Raw genomic sequence first — 26124 nt, 5'->3', positions numbered from 1 at the left:
AATGTTTCTTCTTTACAGGTTGCCTTTAAAATCCCTGACTCGAGGGTGCACATTATACCCTGGGCATTGCTTGCGTTTTAGCATTTTCTGTCTACAGCGAGGATGGAGATCCTGTACACCAGCTGCAGTGAGTGTTCAAGAAGGACTGAGGACATTATGGTAACAGGTTATGAAGCTCAGCTCCTGGGTGATGGAAGTTGGGGAGGATCATGATGTTCAGCCCTGAGGCAAGGATTGGGGATATGATGTATTTACGCCATCTTTCCTTAATGGCTGAGTCATCAATCAGCTGTGGCATGAGCAACTCAACTTTTTATTTTTTATTTTTAACTGGAATAGAAATGCTGGTGTCGACAGCCTGCCTGAAGTTAGGCATAAGAAAGGCCTACAATCAAGTCGCAGCTCCAATGGCTACTAACCTCCTCTCATCCTGTAGCGCAGATGAATATCATGTGATTCCAATGAGAAAGCAGGTTGGCTTAGCCAGTGAAAGCAAAATTTAGGAAATCAAACAGTACATGAAAAAAACGAGGCAGAGTTTGTTGAAAATGATATCTTGGAGATCAGTGCATGAGCACTGGTTAGATCGCCTCAGCACCTGTGAACCAATGCAGGGAGATCACTGCACAGATATGTACAATCTTGCTCTCAAAAGAGCCAATTTCTTCTTAGAATTGCCATCTTCCACTGCCTGCAGCTCATGCACCTTCCAGCCTGACAGTTCATAAATCCCTGAATTCAGCAATGAGCTTTCACTTCTGTACAGCAAAGAAGTAAGTCCCTAGTGCAACTGCTTCTACTCGTGTGCGTCTCAGAACTGGGAGGAAAGCAGTTTTAAAATCCACTTGTCACATTTCCTCCCACCTGGCCCCCCCCTCCCCCCACTTAAAATTGTGTTTTTCAGCTTCTGCAAGTCTCGGTGGCTCGTGTGCCATGTGGTGTGGTTAAGAAACTGCAGAAGGAAGAAACCGTCCACTGCACAGAAAGTTAAAAACACAACTGAAAGGTGTAAAAAGAAATTAAAAAGGAAAGCAGCAGCCTCGCATGCTGGCCCAATTGATTGTGTGGGCTCCAGACATTAACTCACGGCAGTAGAAAACTGGTTTGCTGTTCTCTGAGTCCTGATGTCTCTCTCCTTTCTTGTCGGACCTGGAATGATGATGCAAGCTGCTTGCCCAGGAGTTCTCCCTACTGCTCACTGATGCCATGCTCCCACGCTACCCTGGCCTGTTCTTCCTTTCCACCGCTCACCGGTTGGGACACTTTGCGATGCAATGGACGGTGTTTGTCATCATCTTCAATTATCATTCCCTCTTCATTCTCCATGTTTGGGAGCCGGGAATGGTAAGGTTTGGGGGGTAGAGCTGGAGGGTCCATGGTGTCCTGAGGAATGACTCCAGATGGTGCAGAGTGGCTTCGGCACGGCTGGGATTTGAGTGACTCAAGGACATCAGGCTCAGAGAGACTGTACCTGACAGGGAGGTAGGGTGTCTCTAGATCTTCATCAGTATTCCAGGACTGGCTTGGGACAGAATCCATGGTGTCTGTGCGAGGAGGGGGTTCAGAGGAATGTCCAAAATTACTCTCACTCAGGGACGAGACGCCACTGCTGGCGCTGCCAGATAAAGTGGAGTTACTTCCATCCAGACCAGACTGGGGACTGGTGGGTGATGCAGGGATAGGATGAAGAGGAGACTGTTCAGAGAAAAACAAAATCATGTTAAAATTGACAAGGGAGGCAACTCTGCGTCTGGTTGCTGCATGTTTCAGTTTTTTACGGTGTGTTAACAATGGTACCGATGGTACCAATTCCTTTTGTGTTCAAAATGTCAATGATTACTGTTTTGTATACACATTACCCTGACTTGTGTAGAAGCACCTCTTGTGGGCAAGAAGTGTTAAACAAACAGTAGTTGTGGTGATATCCTCCCCTCCCACTGTATTGAGGATGCCCGAAATCACAGCATACGATGCAAAGAAGGCAAGTAGAAGGGCCCACAACACAGGTAAGTTATTTCTATAGAATTCAACTGTGGAATAGGGTATAAGCTTTCAGTGGATTTTCTCATGTTTAAGTTACTGGCACATTAAAAATAGTGTTTCTGTATTCAAGAGCTGCTTGGAGGTAGGAGTAGAGGAGAGGATTCCTTCAGGTATCTATTATTTTCCATCTACATTACTCTGCTCTCCCGCCACTTCCTTTTTACCTTGCGCAGTGTTCGTGCAGGCAGTGCTGGAGGAGCATCACTGAGCTGGTGATGGAAGGCATCAAAGTGCAGTGAGTAGTGTCCTGGAATGAGACAAGGAACAGAAATGCAGACAGCCTCACTGCAGTGAAAAAGCGGGGGTTTTTAGACTCTGTAATGCCAGGTAACAGCTCCAAATGCGGATAGCTCCATTCCAACCTAGGGCTTCCTTTCTAACAGATACTGTGGTTTGCATCTGTCACATTATCACAAAACACTAATGAGAAGTTCAGAGCAATGATAGATTTCCACCCACCTCTGTTATCAAGGATCTCATGGCAAGGCAACAGGCTCATAAACAACGAACACTTTCATTTAATAGCTTTGTAACCTTAAGCTACTGCTGAAGATAATCATTGGCAAGAAGCCAGGCCAGGCTTCCAACACTCACAGACCTAATTCTAGTCCCAAAATACACTCAAGTCTGCATTACTGTAAGGACTGTAAAAGCTGGAAGATTTATTAAAAAAAACCTTTTTTTGAAAACTTTGCGCAATATTCAGCCTAGCAGACCAGGAAAGACTTTGTGTTTTTTTTCCTGATTGTTTTTCTTTTTATAGAAGAAACAGGCTAAGGTCAGCTTTCGAGTAAGTGGTCTAGGATTTTATTTGTGCATGAGTGCAGGAATTACGCAGTGGACCTACTGGCCGTTTCCTTACCATGGGGCAGGCTTCGGGGAGGTACTGGTGGGGCCAAGATGCTCCCAACGTGGGCAGACAGGAATGGCAGGGCCTCTCTGGTTCCGCTGTCTAGGCTCCAGCTGCTGGGCGCTGCTGGCACAGCTGAAGGAGTGAAACACATTTATCTTGGGTAACATAATGGGGTTTGGGGGGGCCAGAAGGACTGGCTTTCTGATGCACTCTTTAGTAGGAAGGCGGGGATAGATTCTAGGGACCAGGTGGATGGCAGGATTAAAAGCATACAAAGAGATCTTCTAGTCTACAGTGTGTTAAGTTCATAGGTTGCGTTGTTAAGGAAGCAAGAGTTAGGTGGTTGTAGTGTCTGTTAGTCTGCTCCTTCATGAGCCCTTGGGCAATTTCTGTCAAATTTGAGGAGCAGTAGAACTCCCCAAGTTTTTTGGCAAACCATGGAGTAGGTAAAAGGAAATTTCACGGATGGAGGTGCAGATATAGGTGTCAGTTGTTAGCTATTCTGCTTGGCAGTGAATGATTACAGAGCGGCAAGGAACACGTGGCAGAACCCTGATGAAACACAGGAACATAAAGGACATGAGGATAATTACACCTCAAGCTGGTACAGCAGAAATCACGATTTTAAAGGCAAAATTTACTAAGCTACAGAGTAGCATTAATTTTGGTCACAGAATATTTAAAGATAGCAGTTTAGCGATTGGGCATTTGTTAATCAGGAAAGAGGGGGACAGGAAGGCTTTCCTCATATAATGGATAGTGAGTATTATAATAATTCAGTAAGTCTACCAAAGAAGAAGAGTGAGATAAAAATAGCTTTTGCCATCTTCAGTTTGAAACATGGAGAATAGAAGCATGGAGAAACAAACATGGAGTTTGACAGCTGAAGAGGATTTCTCTTTAATTAAAATGCCTGCAACCATCATGGTGCATCTCCTTTCTAAAATGACTTTGAAAGGTTTCTTTGGAATTCTTCCTTAGTTCATAAGTTAATTAGCATGAACTCAGGCTCCCCAAGGACTAAAATTCCCCATTCTAAAGCAAAAAAGACCACAAAATGACAGCCTCATATGGCAGAAAAAAAAATTAAAATATAAAAGCACTGTTTTAAAGAGGCACACCCTCAAACTGAGCAAAGACATGCAAAGAAGATGATACCAAGAATCCTGACAGAGAACAGGTTCAAACCAACGGCTACATTTGACCTGGACACTGGTAAAATGGCTTCAGATTAACTTTCTGAACACCCCTGCTCGTGCTGTACACATGCCAGAGTGCTCTAATTGTGAGTGTAATTGGTGTCAAAAGGCTAAAAAGAGAGGATGATGCTATTACGCCAACTACGTTATTTTCTCCTGTGCTATACTGGCATCAGGCAAGAAGAGCAGAACAAAAGCTGATTTGTTTGACCTATAAAACTATTGATTTTACACTGAGATACTCCCCTGTGAGTTGCTTAAACCAACATCAGAGCCAGGTTCCTCTGTCAGTGTTCAATGTACCCTTTGGCCATCAAAGGCACAGGTATTCAAAGGATTCAGTCAAAGTCACTTGGGCAGGTGTGAAGGTAGCACAACTGATTGATATGACAATGTTCAAATGTCTTATCATGAGAAAAGCTACCCAGTCCCTTCTTCCAGTCTTAAAACTATGTGGAGAGTGAACTAAAGAAATTTAGAAATTGAGTGCCTGATCAGGCATCACTTGATGTGATGGAGGACAATAAATCCCTCTCTCGATGCTTTCTCACCTTGCTCTGTCTCTGAGCTCCCCGACTGTTGCATACTGGTGATGATCTTGTTATGATTAAGAAGTGTATATGACCCATTTCTTTTACACTGCTTTGTAAACTGGGTACAGGTTGATACCACCCATTGAGGACATTTAACATGCAAAGCTGTGGCAGTTGTTACAAAGCAACAGAACAAGCATGCTTGGATTGCATCCGAGATATTCACTGCTATGAGGGACTGATGCGGCTCAACTGCTGCAGGTAATTCTTTGGATTCCAGTGTGACAAGGTGCCGCTATTTTGACTAGTCTGGTACTGTACTGATAGCTCTAAGATTATTGAAAAAAAAGTATAAAATAATAATAACCAGACACACTGACCCATGACAGAGAATGTAAAGAAAAGAACATGGTACCCTAGTGCGTAATCCATTACACTTTCTCAGTGTTTCCTCATTCACTCCCTTTTGAGTATTTAGAAGTGCTGGAAATCATGTTGAGGTCAGATAGTTTTGGAGGGTGGCTGCAGCCTGTTAAAACCAGCATTTTATCCAAAATGCTTTGTGAAGAAACCATCCTGGAGAGCTCCTAGTGCTCTGTCCGAGCCCAGCTTGCTCTCCTGAACAGTATTCACTTGGTGGGCCAAGTTCAATTAGGAGGGAAGCGAACAGTTATGCTCTGGGCAACTGTTACGCTGCTGTCAATGAGGATTAATGAACTGAGCTTCTGACATGGCAAGGAAAGGGCCTGGACAAATTCATGGGGCATGACTTAAGAGAAAACAAGGCAAATAATAACATCCTGACTTACAAAGAATGATGAGGATTCAAAGGCTGCAAAAATGCCAGTAATTGCATTTATACTACCAGCCTCGCTGAGGAGCTGGGATTCCCATAACACCATCCCCTAAGAACAATTACTGTACATCATCTGCGTCTTTCATGGCTCCTTTGGACTGCTTGGGAGGAGACTGTCCTTGATCCCCTTTCCTTTGTCCTGTGTACTATATGTGTGCATAAATACCACCCGCAAATACAAATTTAAGTATTACTCAGACAACGCACAGATATACCTTCCTATTCCAGATCTTTCTCCTGTCCAGTATAAAAATCTCACCATCTCCGTCACGTGTTCAGTTCAGACTCAACATGGCTAAGACAGAGCTCTTAATCCCTCACCCTCCATCTTGTCTCTCTGTTGTGGACAAAAATCACCGTTCTGCTATTTGTTCAGAACAGTAAATTGGCTTTTGGTTTCAATCTGGACCACTCTTTGAGGCTGTTACATAGTAAAAGTAGTGGATTCTGATGTATTAGTAGTTCTAAAAGTTTGGATTTAAAAAATATATATGATTCAGTTAAGGCACAACTATTGAAACAAGAATATTGAAAAAAGTCCAGTGGAGTGCATTATGCAAGTCAGACTAGAGAAGCGCAATGGTCTTTCCTGGCCTTAAAACCTTTGACTTTCAAGATACCGTTTTTCCTACATGACTGTTGCTTGTTTATGGCAGAATCCTTGTCGCAGATTTTTGACTCATGAATTTTGCCCACTTAATGCTTTTTCAAAATGCTGCTGCTCAGAAAATTTTTTGAGCCCATCGCTTTGTCCATGGCACCCCTTTGACAAGCTCCTCTTTTTTCATTACATCAAACAAACTGCTTTTCTTCATGGTTTTTTTTTGGTGTTAGCTATCTATCATCCTTCGCCAGCTACTGACAGACTGATTTCCCATCTATTTGTAGACCTGTCATGCCAACCTCCAGGGTCACTTGGGAGATTTTCAACATAATCTCTGATTTTTTTTCTCATGCTGCATCTTACCTTGTATCATTTCATTGTTCTTCTTTAAACTCTTCCTCGAAATTTTCTCCTTACTAACAACAGAGGTTCTGTTTCTTTTTTCCAAAACAGTGATTTTAAAAAGCATACATCCCTAATGATAAATCTAAATAAAACTACCTTAGAGAGGAATTATAAGAATATGTTAATACTTTGAAGAAAAAATCTGTATTAAAAAAAAGGTCCAAATCCTGCAGTCTTTAAGGTAAATTCTCATTTGCTGCTTTGTGAGTTTTACCTGATAAAAGCTGCAGGATTTGGCCCAATGATAAACTCAAAAATGCTTTTTGAAATAGTAAAGCTAGTGCAACTCCACCCTTCTGTGAATGATCTGAAATGACTATAGGTTGGCAGAAGGCCCAGTTAATTAAACTCCCAATTTAAAAATGTGAGAGAAGGCACTCTGCCAAGAAATGTAGAAGCCCATTACTCGCTGCAGCGTGACCAGAGTAATAATATTTTACAAAGCATGTATGTTAACTAGGAGAATGAATACCTTTCTCAGCCACAGACAGGTTGGGATCGCTGCAAGGTTTGCATGGTCCAATCATTTGCTGCATCAAGGCGCGCTGGAAACTCGGAGGCTAAGAGAGAGGAAAAGTTAGCACAGAAAAGTAAAAATAGTTACAGAACAGTTGGTGCAGAACCCTGGGGCTTCCCATTCACTTTCTTTAGGCAAAAAAAGGATTTTAATTAAAGAACTATGGCAACCTTAGGCTATGTCACATTAGCAAGTACCGCAGTGCAATACTGGTGGATATCTAGAGCGTAACAGTGCTGAGGACCTGTGTTCACACTGCTCATGTTCTCTGGCGGAGTTGTGTCAGACTAGCTCTAGCCTGGTCTTGTGCCCTTTAGCAGCTCAGATGCATCACATGCTCTTCTGGAGCTTACCTTTCGGTTTAGTTTCATTTGAGAGAACCGAGTTCACGTGTTCTGAGACCATTCTCGGATGTGAACCAAAGTACAGTTAGGCGGCACGATCAGGAGATTCCCTTCAAATGTGCATGCCTGAGCCAAACTAAAATGCGGATACGTAGGCACGTCCTAAATTTCTCAATTTGCTCAGAGCCGCCAGTAGTAGATAAGGGGATAGATTGCTTGGAGACCCTGTATTATTACAGGGCTTTTCATGGTTTTTATCATCTCTGGAAAATTAATATGGAAATGTCTCATTACCTCTTGAACCACTCTGAAAATGACCCTACATGAGTTGTTGTGCTTTCCAAAAAGACAAAGGGGAGCTTTGAGGTGATCCAAAATAGTAAAAATGTAAGGCACAGCTTCAGGTGGCTGAACTACAAAGCAAGTAGACTTGCTACCTGTCCGTTTTCCATGATAGCTGCGGGATACATGGCGCTGCTGGGTCGGTCCCGATGGGTTGGCAGCAACATCATCAGCTCCCGAGTGTGGCGGTACTTATCTGGTAGAGAGGGAGAGCCTGTAAACAAGTGAGAATAATCACGTACACATGACAAACAACAGCCATTTCTCAGCATGCCCATGTCCTCCTTTGCAAACTGGTCAGACGATGATCTTACAGGACTCGAGGAAACGGTGCTGAGCCCACTAAGCAGCTAACTGTTGGTAGGGTGCATAGCGCAAGGATCAAATAAGAACTGGCTTGCTACAGTTAAGGACATTTATGTTGCAAAGTTCTTCCTCTTAAAAAATGTGTGCATCTGTGTGGTATCAGCTGTGGCTATGCCTTACAGCGCCTAATGCTCCCTCACCCCATAAAGTATTATAGGGTTACACAAATGCCATAAAATGGTGCATTTTAGGACTGAAGGTGGAAGAAAAGGATAAAAGCCTAAGATATACCATTCAATTAAAGCAGGAAGCTGCTTAATGCCTCAGTTAGAGTAAAGACAGACTGAGGTGTTGCCATGTAGTTGGTGATACCATGGTTGGCTTCCTCTTTGTTAAAACAGAAAACCATAATAAACTGAATTTTCTACAAATGTGCGTGGCACTTTACTAGTTTGCCTCCGCATGACACAGAATTACTGCTCAGTGTGTTATGCTGAGCTGTTACATGACAACAGGATGTTCACCAATACTTAGAAAGGTATAGCAGGGATATGCTCGATTTGGTAGATTTAACTATTAGTTATCTGAATAGTTATCAAATTTAAGATACTGGGTTGTTCCATGTAAAATGTTTCCTGGAGTGCAGAATTATCTGGGAATCGTGTTCTTTGAGATGACTGCCACACAACAATATTCCTTCTGATATGCAACAGCTGACAACAGATTTGCCAGAAGAATGATTCCTGCTAGTGGCTTCTTAAAGTCTGATACTACGGCTACGCGCATCCCTGTGGGGTGCACAATATTAGGCAGAAATTGATGTCCTGAAGCTGCTAGAGTGAGCTTTAATTTGCACTGCTTATTTAATTGTGTCACAAACACGCACTTAACAGATGGCAGCACACAGCGCATTACAGAGCCATGCCGGCTTTTGGGGAATACATGCCCCCTTTTGCAAACTTTCCACAACCACACACATTACCTGAACAGCACTCCAACGTATGAGCAAAGGCACTGGGGCTGGTTAATGCAGCTTTTACCCCAGCAAAAGCAAACATGCAGTTTGGGGGACTGATATTCAGCACACAGTGGAAGGAACAATGTGTCCAGCAGAATGCAGGATAAGGTCCTACAGTTGCAACAGTTGCATCAGGGGTGGCAGAACCCAGGTTAATCTACACCCCCATCCCTGCATGAACGGCTGCAAAATAGTTGCATTCTAGTTCCGAACTCATTTTCGCCCCAGACATGAAACAGAAACATGGACAACATTCTTTGTTCATATATACAACATCACCTTGGAAAACAGTGTTAACACTTTATGCTGAGTCTCTTTTACTCACATGTCTCAAAAAGCCCTATTTCTGCATGTAAGGATGCTGAACTTGCAGTTGTGCCCAGAACTAGGTCACCGCACAACCAACACTCTAAACTCTTCCATTTTATTTGTCTTGTGATGCTTGTTCTTTTTTGTCCAAGATGCAAACCACCTCTATGTGCCATCAGTTTATAAGGGATTATAGTTTCCATGAGATCTTGCTTTGCATGACCTGAAAAATCCCCATGTGCTAAATATGGTGGCAGAGTCTAGTTTAAGAAACAGCCCTGCTATTTGGTGTCCTAAATTTGTAAATAACCGCAGCTACAAAGATCGTAACGGACTATGCCAAGCATCCAGTTTGCAGACAAAATTAAGTACGGATACCTCCAAATTGTGGGCCACAAGAGGAGTGGCTATACTGAAGAGTTTATTAATAATCAGGCCTGCTACTTCAGCCAGATGGAGAGCACATTCACTAGGGCTCCTTTTCAGAGACTGGCAAAGCGTAGAAAACAAAGTCAAATCTTTTCAAAGCTTTCAGAGCAACTGCAGTGGCCATATAAAACGCTGCAGAATGTGCCAGGGCTTATTCCTTTCAGCTGTAGTACGCTTGGTACAGTTGATGTGTGCAGCGCTGTACGTATTATTAATGGGAAAGCAAAACCTATGCTGAAGGCAAAGGTAGTTTTTCATTTTTTAATTACAAAAATGTTAATCCGCAGATAGCAAGTATGCATTTTAAGGACTGCAACTGAAAATTAATATGGTTAATCTCCAAACTTAATGAATCTGTGTTCCTAATTCATTATTTTTATTACTGTTAGGAAAACAGTTAGCTCCTGTACCAAATCATGACTTTTTAGCTTTTAGAAGGATTTTTATGCAAGACTGGTTTCTTGCAAAGTGCTGCGTAAGACACCAGAACTCATTTTCTGCACCTGAAAAGCAGTAGGGATGTCTCAACAGGTCGCTCATTAAGTGTCAGATTTTCCTTTTTGGAGTGCATTGGAGGAGTTCCAAGCATATTTTAAATGGAATTACTAAAAAAAAAAAAAACCCCAAACCCACTCATAGCTCTTTCCAAGCCTTTTTGTTACAGTTTCTGCTTGTGGAACACTGGCTTATGCAATTTTTTAACTCCAGTAGGGCTACAGCAGTGCCTCATGAGTCATCTCAAATGAAGCCAGAACAAACTCAGAAATTCTTACTGATCCTGCACAGAACAACTGTGTCGCTTTCTTGATAGGGAAGAACCCACACAAGGGTCAGGCCAGATGAAATCTGAGACAGGTACTTGTTAATCTGAAAAACAGAATAACTTGTAACAGCCTTCCCTATCATTAACACAAAATTAGAGAATTCTTCCTGTATTCTGAAAACAATTTTTTCTAATTCTATTTAAGACCCTTGCTCTATGTTGTGTATGTTTTAATCTCAATGTAAAGTCTGCTGCTTTAATCTGCTGTTTATTGATATCATCTAATCATCATTAATCTACTTTCTTGATGAGTATATTTTAAACAGAATGTGGAATTAATGACTCTATTATTTTCTTTGGGCAAGTCAAGTAATTTACTTGTGCTGTTGGTTTAAACTTTAGTGAAAAGGTCCTGCTTGGAAATGGAGAATTAGAAATAAGATTTAAATTCCTGCTGGATTCCTAATGCAAATGGTTGTGGCTTCTTTTGGTCACTGATGTAACTAATCTACCTTATAAAGATACCTGTCTCCTCAGAACAGTGTTAGTAGCTGAGCTCCAGAAAGGACTTTGCAGTTAGAAAGAGAAGGTGGTATAAGAATGTAATGGGATAAATCTTTTTCACTTCCAGGCTAACACGTGAATCAATAAGGGAAGAATTTAAACATCTGATGAAAAACTAAAAATACAGATGATCATGCTCAGCTTAGAGCCAGAGGTGACAAAGATGCTAAGCTTATAAATTTAGGTGGCCCGTGTGGAATAAATTGTTGGCCTTCACATACTTCCTGTCTGAAAAGTGGTTGGTTAGCTGCAGCATCGTGACTATCGTAGCTTTGTCGGCAGTCTCAGCAGAAAGGCCAAGGCTCGGATGGGTCATGGAGACTGAACTATCCTCTCACCTCTAGAGGTGGTCCCTCCAGGACAGAGATGAGGCACATTGGTGGGGGCAGCGTGGGGAAGCTTGCACGGCTGCCGCCCATGCTGTATCTGTTCTGTGGATAAATAGAGGGCTTCAGCCTCCAGTGTTGTCAATCCAGCACCTTTCACCAGCACTAAATTAAAAAGAATATAAATAAATACAAAAAAAAAAAGGATAGAGGTGCATTGGCAGAGCTGCACACGTAATGTTTGTGAAGTACCTTGCTCCAGCCAGTGACACTGGTCTCTCATTTTTATAAGCATCAAACTCACCCAATTCAAAAACAAAACAAAAGGAAAAATCACCAAGGAGAAAACCAAAGTTGTATTACCACAGTGGAGCTTAAGTGAAGGGCTCTTCCTTGTTACGAACAATTCCATTCCAAACAGCAGTGTCATAATAACCAGAGGAGTCACTTGCACGCTGTGAAACACCGGAAAGATCTGGGACTTCGTGAGAAATAGAATCTCATAATTTCTAAGTGGGTAAACTGTGAATACTACGCTTACCTAACTTGAAAATGAACACAACTACCAGAGAAGAAATGCTTTATCGTAAGCTGTCAAAACATGTTAGTAAGAGCGAAGAATAAAATAAAGATACATTAAAGTATTTTTCAAAACCATTATTTCTCTTATTGCTTCCTCATTCGTGGTCATTTACACTGTCTGGTTCTCATCTCTGGGAGGTGCTGTTGACTCATCCGTCAGCAGCGTGCCCTTCAGCAGCATTCGCTACTTTGGTTTCTAAGCGACAGCGAAGAATACAGTTAAGAGGGACGTTGGTGATGCGTGAGGGCATCAGGCTCAGAAAGCCTGGCACAGCCTGGCACTGTGAATACGAGGTTTTTAAAGCCTGAAATGCTATGAGCACCAAAACCCTTCAGTTCCCCCAAGAGAATCAGATCTCACATGCCAGCTAAGGCACATTCATTTAAGAGTGTCTTCCTGACATCACAGCCCCATTTTCGGTTCCATCTTTCCCTTCCTGTTATGCCAGTTTCATTTTGTTACTTTAACTATTTGAATTGTCATTATTTTCCTTCCAGCTCTTGGCAATTAGTGAAGCTGTTTGCATTTTTGAAGACTTCCATTTCTCACCTTCCTACTCCATCTGATCATCCAATTAAATTACTTTGGTACATCTGTGTCATTACAACAGCCAGTCAATTAAGATTTTATTGCAAGACTGAGCAAAAAAGCCCCAAACTGGCTCAAGAGAACAGAGGTTTTTACTTGTTAACAAGCAATAAAAACCTTCCCCTGCTCTGTATTCTCTGTCCATAAGGAGACAGACAGTTCCCCTGCATGGGAGAAAGGGGTAAGATTTAAATATAACGGCCTCTGTCGCTGACTGCGTCTTGGAGACCTTCTTCGTATGCCTGTGAAAAGAGGTGTAGAAATTGGTGAACCTGCAACTGAGATTCCAAAAGGAGAGAAAAAAGCTTGAATCGAAGTTACCAAAGCCAGGAGTTTGCATGGAGTGGTTCTGCTTCAGCTCTGAGGCATGGGAAGAAAATGATTAGCTATAGCAAGATCAGCTACTCTGACAGCAAAGGCAACGTAAGTACCCCTAGAGTTTGTTTTAATTTTTTTCCTTTATTCAAGAATTTCCCAGTGGGGAAGTCCTTCTTTAACTCTGGTACTTGTAATTCTTCTCTTTCAACATTCACTGTATTTATATGCTTTCATATGCATACATTTATGGTAACCTGCCTCCAGTTCATTTTTGTGCCCTAATTTCATTAAATGTAATGTGAAATTCATTTTTTGCCTTTAACTTCATGATCTACCTCTCTTAACTACCGTACCAAAGAATATTCTTGTTTTAAATATTCTTGTTTTCTTCTAGACTGCCTGCCACAATTTTGTGGCAGAACAATGGAAACCATTATGGAATTCAATTGCCTGAAACCAGTGCATATCAGAGAGATATTCCAAATACAGCCAGAAAAAAATGACTAAATCCATTTTGGAGAATGAAAATCATTTTAGAGGAATCATTTTTGAAGACACAGTTCCAACTCCAAAAGAGAAACGGTGGTGTGTTTCAGTGCAGCATGGTAGTTTGACCAATAAGCCAACCAGGTGAAAGATTTAGGGAACCCCTGGAGCTCCAGTTAACCCTTCACTTGAGTCCATCTGTTCTTACCTCGTGCACTGGAAGGGGCAGAGTTAATCATCTGGGATGGTGCGGAGTGGGTGGAGCTCAGGCTGGAGGTGGAAGGGCTGGCCTGGGACGAGGATAAAACAGACACGTTGGTGACTGAGCCTTGGTACCTGGAGTTAGGGTAAACAAGCTGCAGGAGGCAGAGAAATCATCAGAAGAGAACTGAGTGGATCAATGCATTAGATATTTACCTGTCTCAGAACACCCAGTGTCGCCTCTGTCTAGGAAATAGCTTCAGTGCAGCCCACTATTGATCTGCACCCAAGGCTGGGGGACTCATGCCAGCCCCTCACAAACCAAGAGCAGCGTTATCAAGTATCACAAGCATCTGCATGTGCTGAACAGGTCCGATAATTAACATGCTGACTAAATTCTCACTTTTGGAAAGCAAAGGTATGATCGCAGCCCACATTCACAACTTTCACTGTATAGACACAGAAGATTTCTTCCCCAAGTAAACCTGACTGAATTACTGTCGCCTTTCTTGAACCATGTCCGACTCTACCCACTCAGTCCTTGGAGAAAAATCTCGCAGCACAGGTCCAAGTGTACGGACAGGTAAATTACCCTGCTCCGAAGAGTAACCCCCCAGCGCCTGTACAATGCTATTTCTCACAACAGCTCCGGGAGGTACGGGAGCTATACCTGCATGTGGTACATATCCTCGGCAGTCTCCCCCACGGAGCTGTCTGTTAGGATAACCAGGTTGCCTGTTTCGCTGGAGGTGTGGGACGACAGAGAGGATGATGAGTGTCGGACTGAACCAAGCAAGTTCAGCGGGCTGGAATAAAAACAGAGAGCAGGGGCAATACTTTTTGAACCTGTGTTTTAATTTGTGAAGCTTAATTTTTCAAGGCGAATAAGTACCTGCAGCTTCCCCACTGCTTTAGGTGACCTCTGGATGTCAAACACTTTGAAAAATCAGGCCAAAGTAGCCAAAACAAACCTTTCATAAATACACACATTTATGGAACTGGCAGTAAGACTACACTTAACATAATTTAGTATGTAGGATGTAAAATTTCAGACTCCAAAGCCAGGCTAACATCACATCATCATCCTGGGTGTATATCGGTTTCGTTCATAACAGAACATTCTGCAACCACTCTCATTTTTAATGCTGAAGTACTGTCTATGGAGACAGTTCACAAAAACCATTCCCATGGAAGCCGAGCAGAAGCCATCCAGGTCAAAATGCAGTTTTCCTGTCTGCATCTGTTAGGCCTCAGCAGTACAGCTGAAGGTGACTTTGTGGCTGGCAGTAAATTAATACAGCCTAACTGCAAAGCAGGCTGCACTCTGGTCTCTATCATGAAATGCATTTTTTCTTTCTCATTCTGAATCACATGCACAAATACTTATTTTGTACACTACAGAGTCTCCCTAATTTACCCTAAGAACTAAGAAGGGCTTTACAAATTGGTGAATTTTGAGGAAAAAAAAAGTATCACCCAGGCCCTAACTGTCAACTGCCAAACCTTAAAGTTGTATAAGAGCTATTCAATTTCGATATTAAAAAGAATATCACCATCCTGGACTCATGCATTCAAGAGCAAGTTTCCACCGCTTTTCATGCAAAGCTTTAAAAACAGCTACACGGATCCACAAAGAGAAATTAAATGGAGTAATTGAAATTTCACAACCTGAGAGCCATTCCTGTCACTGTGTTTCTACTATCATCGTCGTACAAGTTTTCAAATAAGCAATTTTTGCTGGATACAGAAACATTGTGTTTTGTCCTCAAAATCCCAATTTTTGTCCTCAATCACTATCAAAGCCAATTTTTATGGATGGGTATTCAGTCTGAATAAGCATCTACATTTTCAGATGTTTCTCTGAAAGCTGAGCAATTTTTTTTGTTTTCTGATCAAGCCAGACAGCCGTTCTGATGGTATTTGGGTTCTGATTTGATCAGAATTGTTAAAAAATAAAATAAAAATAAAAAATGATGTGAATGTTTTTGGAGTCTTAAAAATGGGTGGGTATACATTGAGTTGAGTTCTAAACTAAGCAATAAAATTGTCCTTTTATGACAGATAAACACCCATTTATTTGCCATTTGCATAGCAGAAATATGAGAAGTTGGAACATCTGAAGGCAGATTGAAGTTGGAGATCTGAAAAGAATCTGAGTGGCAGATGTGCTTCTGTCTCTGCAACGTCTGAGTGATGGAGTAACATCTGGAGGTATTTAGGATTTGCTGCAAACTGGATTTCCCAGCTTTTTGATTCCAATCCTCAATCAAACTTCAATAATTATCACAAATGAAGATGAAGGACACTTGCCAACTCACCCTGCTCCTCCTACAGTACTGTTAATCACTTCTTAGATGTGGTTAACATTGCTCTTAACGCAGTTCTACTCTTCCTCTTGTCTTTGGAGTTCCAAGAATGCATGCTAGTACGACTTAGTACAGTGTGCAGAAATCCTAGATATTTCAGTAGAAAAAACAGGTTACCTGTGTCGATGCACCAGCTTTATGCTCTCTGGGCTCATAGGTCCATGCGAAACCAGAACATTGCTGCGTGGTGTGCTAGTGCCAGAGCAGGCTGGACTCAGCTTATCCAAACCAGGTAACTCCTGCACCGGAAACACAAAGTCGCTTAATTATTTCAGATGTTTTATCTAAGTTGGTCATGAGAAAAATACAACAGTATTCTTTTCTTCTCAGAAAAATCCTGATCTTGTTCCATGCTCTCTACAGTTATTCTGCATTTCTAGTTAAACCCAAGAGCTTCAGCACTTGATATCCCTATTCTCTATTTCCAACAATACTTCTAGTCACCATGTCAGGAATTTTGGAGGAAAACATAGGCAGAGGGTGTTCCAGATTACAGCCATCTACATTTTTCAAAAAAGAAATGCGGACTTGAGAATACAGATCTTGTGCAAACACTCCAAAAAGGCAGTGAGCTCAGCTTGGCAGTTGTGACCTGTATGGATCTCATCTGAACTGAAAGAGAACGGCAATATTTTAAAATTCTGATGTTGCCATTTGTGGCCATCCTTGCAGAGCGTTCACTCCTAAGGATGGAGGAAAAAGCCATCAAGCTAGAAGTTAAATTTTAGAAAATACATACTCCAGTTGGAAAGTAAAATGCTAAACATACATATTTCAAATTATGCTTTTACATTATAGAAAGATATCCTTCAGTTCTACAGAGATAACACTCATGACGGTGTCAAGGTACCCATGAAAATGGCACTTTAGCAGGAAGAGAAGAATGCCCTGCAATTTCTGAGACCCACCTGGCAAAGATGTCTCAAGTACAGTTGTCACAGAATACTAATGTACAGCAGACCACAAATGGATGGAAAGAGATCATTCTTACAGGATGGCATTTGTACTTCTGGTATATAACAGGTGGTGTGAACCACGCTCTGGAGGCAGTTCCGTTGACTAGATAGGAAATGCAGACCCATAATACTGCGTGTCCTGATCACCAGAGTTGGATGCCTAAAGTAACCAACAGGAATTTCTGTCGCTGTCTATATAGAAACACTCCTGGGGGCCTAATCCACATCATTCTCCTCCAAATTACGACAATTCTTTTTAAGAGCTGAACATCTAATGCTTTCTATTAATCCTTCTTCCTCTGCTTTCAGCACTTTATGCTATGTAAAACAACAGCTGAAAATTAAGCTTTACAATTGTTCTGTGATATTAAGATATAAAGAAGAACATACAGATATTAAAAATCCCAGGGAATAAACACTAAGTTAACAGACTTACTAGGACTTCTGTCTTGCACACAAATCAAGAATTCTTTTTATAATCTGGCAATCTAGTACATTTAATTAATGCTGTATCTGCCCAGTTCTTGTGGAAACCTCACTGCAACTGATAGAAGTCTTATCATGACTCAGTGATTCAAAACAGGAAACATGGGTATCAGCTTACATGGTACAAACTGGATCGCATCATCTGGAACTGATCTATCAGTTTCTTATGTAGGGGACGCATTTCTGGGTGTACAAATTTTTCATGGACTGCCAGACCCACTCCTAAGACGTGTACCTATTAAAAAGAAATCAAAACATCACAAAACCAAATAAATCCAGTCTAAGAGACATAATACAAGTCTATCCCTCAGTTCTGCCAGTGAGCAAGAGAGTACTGTAAAATATCCCCCTGTTCATTTGCAAGGCTGCTGATAATTAAGTAAGCCTAGGAGAGCTCGCAAGTCCCTATTACTGCAACAAGTACTTTAAGCGTGAGACAAGTACATTTATGTCATGTTGGATTGCATTTGCTAGAGATAACGGTAAAAAATTACCAGATTGATTCACTCTGCAGAGTGAACAGCATTAAGTCCTCACACAGATAATTCATTATGACAAAGAAAATTCCTTTGCCTAGTGTCAGAAAAGGGGTCAAAGTTGCCAACAGAGACTTCTGAAATGAGTTTCTGATAATTAAGCTGAACAGTGGCAGCATTGCATGCATACTCACCCTTTCTTGTTGCTCATTATTTATTTAAAAAGGTCACATTTTCCAAGGTCAAAAATATAATATTAATAATTGAATGAGATTATATAAGCTCTCAGATAAAAAAAAAGCAGTGATAGCAGGCTTTAGATGTATGTAATTCCCTACATGATCCAAACTGTACAAACAATAGCTAATTAATCTTCAAACATCCTCTTAAGGATTGAAGGGAGATAAGCATTATCTTTATTTTACAGATGGGAAATCTGAAATGCAGTTAAGCAGTTTGTTGAAGAAACAGGCCTAGTAGCTCCATTCAGACTTGGACACATTGTTTAACAGAGTGTATTTTGCCAAACCTCCAATTAACAGGAACGCGATTTTCTGATTTCACTCCCGTCAAAGCATCCAGCTAGTTTTATCTACCAAAATGTTTCTTAGAGCCACTAAGAATAATAAAACTGTAGATAATATTAATAGGCATTAAGTCTTCCCATGTGGCTCTGCCTGTGTTATCTCAGTCCTAACCTGGACTGCCCTGACTCTGATTATCTTTGAAATCTACTGGGAAGAGCTGGTTCAAAATGCCAAAAACAATGGCATATTTGAAACGTGCCAAGATGCCTACTGGATAATAAATGGAGACAACGAAACTCGTGTGATCTCAGCTGAGCTTCAACTCACGTCCCATAAGGTGAATGGTTGTTCATCTTGGCCATTGCTCCTCCTTTTGTTTTAAATAGACTTTAAATCTCCTGTACTGAATTTCTTTGCTTCTGAATGAAGCAGTTGGATCTGGCATGTTTAGACTGGCTGCTGATGAATCTGGAACATTTAGACTGATTGCTGATGAATCCAGACACTGCAGCAATATTCTTTTGTGACCGAAAAACAGTACCTGTTCCTGCATGAGTTCCTTGAGCTGTGTGATTTTCTCTGCATCCCCAGGGTGCTTTGTGATATAATCTTTATCAAAGAAGGCCTGTAGGGAAAAAAAGAAAAAAGAAAAGAAAAGAAAAAACCTCTATGCTTACTGGGAGAGATTTCGTCATAACTCTCTGTCAAAGGATCACAGAAAAAGGTCTAAAATCCTAGGAAAACGAAATATATTAAGCTAACAGCAGAAGCTCAGTTGTGTTGCTTTTAGCACTCTAGGATTCAGGTAAAGCTACGGTACAGTTTTAGCAGCCTAGATGATCCTGCTGCTCTGCTAGAGGCACCAGTATTGAATAGCACAAGACGGGACCTCCTCAGCCCTGCAGGGTAGTGAATCTGATCAAATCTCCCTACATGACAGCGACGAGTAATACTGCTAAGTCCTCCATCATCCAATTATTTGAATTTTATTTAGTTTCCTTCACAAAACTACCTTAAGTTAAGGTAATTCAGTGAGTACAGCTGGAATGAATGCCATGGATGAAGAGCCTTCTCTACATGGCTCTGCAGGGAAGACATGTCCCAGACCCCTGGACCACTGCTGTCATTTTTCAGTATTTCACACTAGACTTACCTTTAGCAACATGGAGCTTTAAGTAACAGCTTGCCAAAGAACCAGATAACATGCTGCATATCAGAGCCTTTTAGGGTTACAGTGAGTCTGAAATTAGCTTAGCAAAGATAATGCTTCAGCAGCACAAATCAGCAGCACTTCCTAATTACAGACCCAATCGGTCTCCGTTACCATAAATCCCATTGCCACTTTTGCAAAATGGATTTACAAGGCAAGCAGCATTAAAAAAAACAACAACAAAAACCCAACCTTTCTGCTTCATTCTTGTACCTGCCAAGTCAGGATTTCCAGGTAAGTCAAGCTCACTCTTAAGAAACCCCATTATCAACTATGCCTACTTTAATGCGATATCCCAAATCCACATTCGGGTACTTATGTCAACACCTGACTATGCAAGCACTGATGCAGAATAACCAAGTATGAAATTTTAACCTCATGTTCAGATAATATGCATGAAAATTTGTTTTCCTATTAAGTGACATTCTTTTTGAAACATGGGAAATACAACTGAGAAAAGCTGATACTGAATTCACAAGCACAGCCTGGCTTACCTCCTGGTATCGTGCAATTCCCCCATTCACAGCTGCATCAATCACTCCATTCAGACACATGCTGAGAAGATTAATGTTCCCATGCATTTGTTTGTGCTGGTACTGGCTTATCAGTGTTCTCAGTTCCTGGTTTTTGTTCTCAACCACTTGAATGGCATTTTCCAAAGGACTTACTTCAACCTCAAAGGCAAGAAAATACACTTTAATTCCATGGACACTTCACTGTGATTTATTATCCTCCTTGCAATGAAATGGTTTTCCCAGATTGTTCAACGATCTCTCTTGTTTTTTACTGCTTTGTAGAAAACTAGTTACATTAACAAACTTCACTGTTGGTACTGCTATATTTCAGGTCATTGGTTTGCAATAACTTCTTTCTGTAAATTGAAGACATGATAACAATGCAATATTCCATCTTTTTGGCATTTTTTCCATTATACTGTCACGTTCTCTCACACTGTTCCCCTAGTTATGCTCAGTAATTACTTTGGCTAAGTGGTGGAAAAAAGACATACTTAACCACCAGTAAACTTGATCATTTTAAACGGCAAGATTGCAGCCAAAGGACTTTAAGTTGCCTATCCCATGTCCTCAGTAATTCATAATTTCAAACCTTATGTATAGGAACTAGGAATGTTACCAGTTCTCTTCTTTCCACTTCAAACCAACGAGAAATCCCAGGCAAACTGTGAGTCAAGGTCAGAGTGGTACGTTCAATCCACAAGCTCTGCAAAGAATAATTGAGGACGGGAGGTACACAGTGAATATGATTCAAAACATCTGTACTTTTACTACAGGTGTTAAGGAGGTAAAGCTTAGAGAAGAATGTATTAACCTCCTGAGCTGTAACATGTACTGCAAAAGGTACTGTAATTTCATGTTCAAAGTCACTTTATATTTAACACTAAGAAAGAACTCAGTATGTTTTAAAGCAAGACCTTAAACATTTCTATTAATTCTTAGAGGTTGGCCACCAGTTCTGTCATGGGAACCAAGAGGACATTGTGGACATGTACGTGTCAGTAAGCAAAAAAATTCCAAACAAAAAATCATCATTGTTTCAAAATGGATTTCTCCTGGCACTAAAATAACTTGCCTTTAAACTGGACAACGCTTTAATCAGGTCAGGTGTGTAACCACCAGACTGAAACAGCCACTTATTCTTTGACTTATTATAGTATCTTCCATCATAAAACCAGATTACTTGAAATGGTGTGTCAGCATAAGATAACAAGACGGTATTTGTCTTGAAGAGAATAACACTTAAATACTGCTTACTGACTACTTCTACCTTAAATTCATTCTCCTTGTCCTTTGGGCCTTTATGGAAAGGCCTGTCATAGCGGAATTTCCGGATATTGTTGACTCGGTAAAAGCTCTTTATGCGATCAGGGACACGGTCCATTTGCAGCACATCAATATTGTCCGGGATGGGAGTCACTGCATAGATCTGTAAATCTGCAGGTGATGTAGTCAAAGAAAGCCACAGGACATAAAACAGGGAAGCTAATGCTACTGTGGAAAGAAACAGGATGGTGAGTTCAGAAAGTTGCACTCCCCTTGGTTTTCCAACACTCCTCTTTGCAAGTGAAACGATGGGACACTAGACTAGAGCTACCAGGAGAGTCTACAGAGTTATAGGACCTTATGGCCAGATTAACCAACGAGGAGAATGCCTGAGGATGCATGGAGTATGTAGCAAGACCTTCAAAAATGTCTAGAGTAGGCAAAATATCCAGTTCCCATTTGTCTGAATTGGAGCTAGGTGCTTAATTTGTGCAGGCACTTCAGTACATCTTCATAGATGCCTCTCCATATTTAGGTACCTAAATATCTAAAACTCTTTGATAAACCTAGCCTTAGATACTTCAGCTTTATCTGCAAGCAAAAATTATTCTAATTTAATCAGTTTACAATCCAGTTTAAATTGGTTTAACTTCAACGTTACAGACAAGATCTCTGCAAGCATAAACAAACCAACCAAAATACACATACAAACCACCCCTGTCATACAAAGAATCGGTGTTATATAGCAAAGAAGAATAGGAAGCACCAGTGATGAAAAACAAGTGGGAAACACCAATCAATTTCATTAGTTTTCATTTTCTGACAATGTCCTCCTGGTTCAAGGCCTGCACAGTATCCTTGCTGGTGTCACACAAGCCACACAGCAGTATTCTCCTAACTAAAATCTCCCAGACCCAGGAAATATTACGTGGTTGAGTCCTTCAATGTACATAGCATTTTATTCATTGCATCAAATCCCAGGACAGATTACCAAAGAGAGGAACAAGATTCAAAGCCTGATGTATATGAGTTCAAAATGGAAACTGCAAGAACAGAAAGCTGAAGGGAAAAACAAACACAATGGAAAATAACACTTTTAAATGCATACCTGCTCCCAACAAAATGTTCTCCAAGAGAAGGTATCGGGATGTACATTTGATGAAATAAAATGTCCACTATGGAAATGCTGTTAGTAAAGGTTAAAGCATGGGTGTGACCAAGAAGCACTGTGGTTTTGCCCTAACACATAGAATACAATCTGCATTACTCCCTGAATAAAAAGTGACAATTCTATCCAACAACACATACTGCAGTGAACTAGTTAATGTCTGCTATAGGCAGGTGTATGGTTTTGCTCATATCCACTTCTGCTTAAGAGGGATATGAACTGAGATCATCCAAGACGATAACCTTTTCAGTACCTTCTTCCTTTGTGCCCTACCACAGTTTTAATCATCATAGTTTGCCTGTTCATCAAAGGATACACTGGGCATCACACTGCAATATAGAGTCATCTGGGTGGTTTGGATGCTGCATGGCAATGGCTTGGGGGAACTCACTCAGCATCCTCTGCTGAAAGGCTTCCAGTCTCTCGTAGTCGTGGCCCCGACACACGTATTCCTTGTTCTGCAAGAAGGACAAGCGTGGACACCCATGAACTGCTGGTTTTCTCCCAGTTGCTTATATGAAATAAGCCTCCTCAAAACCAAGTTAAATTCTATCGGTCTTCATCTCACTTTAAATTTTACTGCATCAAAAAGAAAGATAAATTACAAAGTAAACATGCTAGCATAAGACTAAAATGTGCATTTAACACAGACTGTGTATTTTACTCCTTTTTTTCATTACAGTGTATTTCATCAAGAAGTCATGAATACGTAGACTGCTCCACTGATCTCTCAAGAAGAAGGTGTCTCCGCTTCCGCAAAAGTAGCATTCAATCCCACGGTCTTGTTTGGTTTGCTTCTTAGATAACCGAGACGCTGAAACATATTGGCCAAAACGTAAGACCAAGTCACTGGCTTGACTCTCTGCACCGGGAAAGCTGCTGTCAAATGCAGTTAACACAAGCTGGATAAAAGGCCTGGGATTTTCATAGCACAGAACGAGACGTCAGTTCAGCAGTTTACCAGTTACCTTTAGAGAAGAGGCATAACGAAGTGTTCACAAAAATCATTGTTTAAAAAAGAAAACGTCCTCGGCGTCACAAAGACTGTATTTCAGTGTCTTAACTATATTACCGCAAAACAGAAGTGGGATTGGGGTTCATGTTGCCTGAATGCAAAACCTATCAAAGCAGGCAAATCTCTAGGTCTGGTAGTTTTAATTCTCATGCACATAACCCTAATGAGAAGCACAGGGAGATTTTTCACCTTTATAAAACAAAGAAAGAAATCCAACCAACAAGAACAGCTTCCCCCAGTTTTATTTCCTGCATGTGAACAACTGCTGCTTACTCAACGAGCTTTTGCTAATTGGCCTGGAAAAGGGATCTGGCACAGCAGTTCTTAACCCTGTAGGACTGCTACTTCCTCAGCTCTTTTTAACAAGCCGGCGGTTGTTGCAAACCTGACAATCTTGCGTATTCATCTGGATAAACTGAACACAGTGAGGCAGGAAAGGGCTGCACCAAACCGTGCCTGCTTGTGGCTGGGGCTCGAGCTGGACCAGATTCTGCAGTCCCAGGTAGTATTTCAAAATTCTTCGCTGTACCACAGGAAGACTTTGTTAAGTGCTGCAGCACTAATTTTGCTGAATTCCCTTTAAAATAATTTAACATCCATTACAGAAAGATAACAAAAAGCATTGAGGCCAGCAAGAAAAAAAGCACCGTTTCACTACACATTGGAATTTAATATGTAGTGGCATATTTTTAATATACAGTTTAATAGGTTAGTCCTTCTTTTATGTCTGCTTGAGCCGGAAGCTAAGTTAAATGCGAACAACGAGTACGTGTTCAGCTGCAAATAAACTGTGCTAGAATTCTTCTCCTGCTGTTCTGACAAAATGAAGCAAGACAAGCAGAGGAATTCAAGCGATCAATCTTCATCTGCATTAGTATATTTTAACAGATTTAGTATATTTTAACTCATTTAGAAAATGAGAACCTATAAAAAACTTTAAAAATACTAAGTCATAGAAAAAAAAAAGGCTATTCCTTATAGTTAGGCTAGATCAGCAGATGCGTAAAAACAAAAGCATAGCGTAGTGATTTTTGCACAAAAACAAAGAGAAACCAACAAAACTCAAGGATAAAACATGAACACGGAAATCTTCGGCTTTGCATTTATCCTTATGGAATGGACACCACGTTCCAACGGTGATATGCGTCACTTGCTATGCATCAGCCAGAGCAACCAACGAACGGGGAGAAGCACTGCGTGATGAATCTTGACAGCTCAGTGTCTAACGCCCGAACATCGCAGCCATTATTAAATTTGGAGGGAGTCCACATCTGAAGGTGAATCTCTTCACGACACGTCCTGTAGTCTCTGTTTTGGCTTTTGATTGCAGCAATCCAGAAAACTGTAAGCCTATAGATAAAGCTATTGTGATTCTAAAAGTAATGTCCTGAAAACACCTCAAGGCTATATTTAATAGACTCTTCAGACAGATGCCAGTGCACGATCGCAGAATGGGGCTTGCCAAGCCTTACTTGAACTTCTGCTAGATGGAAGACATGGAGAGTTTTAATTTACTTATATAGGAATGCTAGAAATAGATGCAGAATTCAGAGCAACATGAACAATTCCTAAAAATGACATTCCTAAACAAAGGGTCTATAAAATCAAAGATGCAGAAGAAAGAGTGGCAATTTTCTGTTTTAAACTGTACAGCAAGAGAAAAATAGAGGAGGAGTGCATGGAGTTACTTGATCACTTTAAATCACTTCTATATCCATTTGAAAATTTTAAATCCACATAAATCTTTTTCTTCTCTAGAATAGCTGCTACCAGTCTCTTTACAGCTCGATACATGCAGATGCAATTGCTGATGGGCTTAGTCTGTGCTTCGCAATGTGTATGCTGTATGGCTCATTAGAGAGAAAAAGGAGGAGGGCGGCTTTTAATGAGACTGTTGCATTAGTAATCTGCTATCAGAAGTACTGCCACCAAATATAATTGCAGAATTAACAAGGATTATAATTATGTACACTCTTGTGTGCTGGTAATGTCTCCAGCCAAGTATCCATATTGTCACAGCGTTTCACAAAGAGCAAGTGTTGTGCACCGAAAACCCGGGCATAGTTTAAAACACATAGGCCACGCAGGATCCAAGAGAAACCTGCAGGATCCATAACATAATAAGACAAGCTGGATTCCCCAATCCGCTTCAAACGGAGGAACGTTGCTGGGCCATAATGGCTTTGCTGTCATTCATTTTCTGAAACATCTGTTGTTAGATATAAAAGAAGAAATTGTTAGTTTTCTCTGGAGACCTTCATAAAAGGGCAGCCAGTGCTTTGTGCTGCGGCTCTTGTCATTCCTCAGCCTCCTCTACGTGCACACTTCCCCCATCCGTTCAGGCACCGGCACTACGCCACTGCTCAGCTTCATCTTGGAATAACGCTTCATCCACTGGTATTGCCATTCCTGATTAATTCTAACTCGCCTTCATCTCCTCCCTGTGCTTCCATTAAAAGAACGTAATTAAACACCAAAGTTTAAATCCTAGTTAAAAAAAAAAAAGAAAAAAGTAACCACAGGGAGTGTTGAGTGCAGTTTTCAAAATGTGG

The 26124-nt window shown here is 41.0% G+C and overlaps 1 protein-coding gene across 1 annotated transcript in view; it reads right to left on the bottom strand.

The window, feature by feature from the left end:
- Nucleotide 1: 1 nt before the first annotated feature.
- Nucleotides 2-26124, bottom strand: part of DOCK3 (dedicator of cytokinesis 3) — a 201483-nt gene continuing 175360 nt past the window's right edge. The window contains exons 42-56 of the mRNA XM_067303645.1: nucleotides 22874-23015; nucleotides 21394-21560; nucleotides 20743-20829; nucleotides 20103-20282; nucleotides 18940-19023; nucleotides 17514-17630; nucleotides 16071-16192; nucleotides 14258-14393; nucleotides 13595-13742; nucleotides 11424-11576; nucleotides 7792-7910; nucleotides 6966-7053; nucleotides 2906-3028; nucleotides 2208-2290; nucleotides 2-1695 (exon numbers count right to left, since the gene is read on the bottom strand). Coding sequence (XP_067159746.1) covers nucleotides 1189-1695; nucleotides 2208-2290; nucleotides 2906-3028; nucleotides 6966-7053; nucleotides 7792-7910; nucleotides 11424-11576; nucleotides 13595-13742; nucleotides 14258-14393; nucleotides 16071-16192; nucleotides 17514-17630; nucleotides 18940-19023; nucleotides 20103-20282; nucleotides 20743-20829; nucleotides 21394-21560; nucleotides 22874-23015 — 2256 coding nt within the window. The 3' untranslated portion in view covers nucleotides 2-1188. The remainder of the gene's footprint in view (nucleotides 1696-2207; nucleotides 2291-2905; nucleotides 3029-6965; nucleotides 7054-7791; nucleotides 7911-11423; nucleotides 11577-13594; nucleotides 13743-14257; nucleotides 14394-16070; nucleotides 16193-17513; nucleotides 17631-18939; nucleotides 19024-20102; nucleotides 20283-20742; nucleotides 20830-21393; nucleotides 21561-22873; nucleotides 23016-26124) is intronic.

Source organism: Apteryx mantelli, chromosome 12 (genome assembly GCF_036417845.1).
Source record: "Apteryx mantelli isolate bAptMan1 chromosome 12, bAptMan1.hap1, whole genome shotgun sequence".
NCBI lineage: Eukaryota > Metazoa > Chordata > Aves > Apterygiformes > Apterygidae > Apteryx > Apteryx mantelli.
This window is presented reverse-complemented; position numbering and strand designations above follow the sequence as displayed.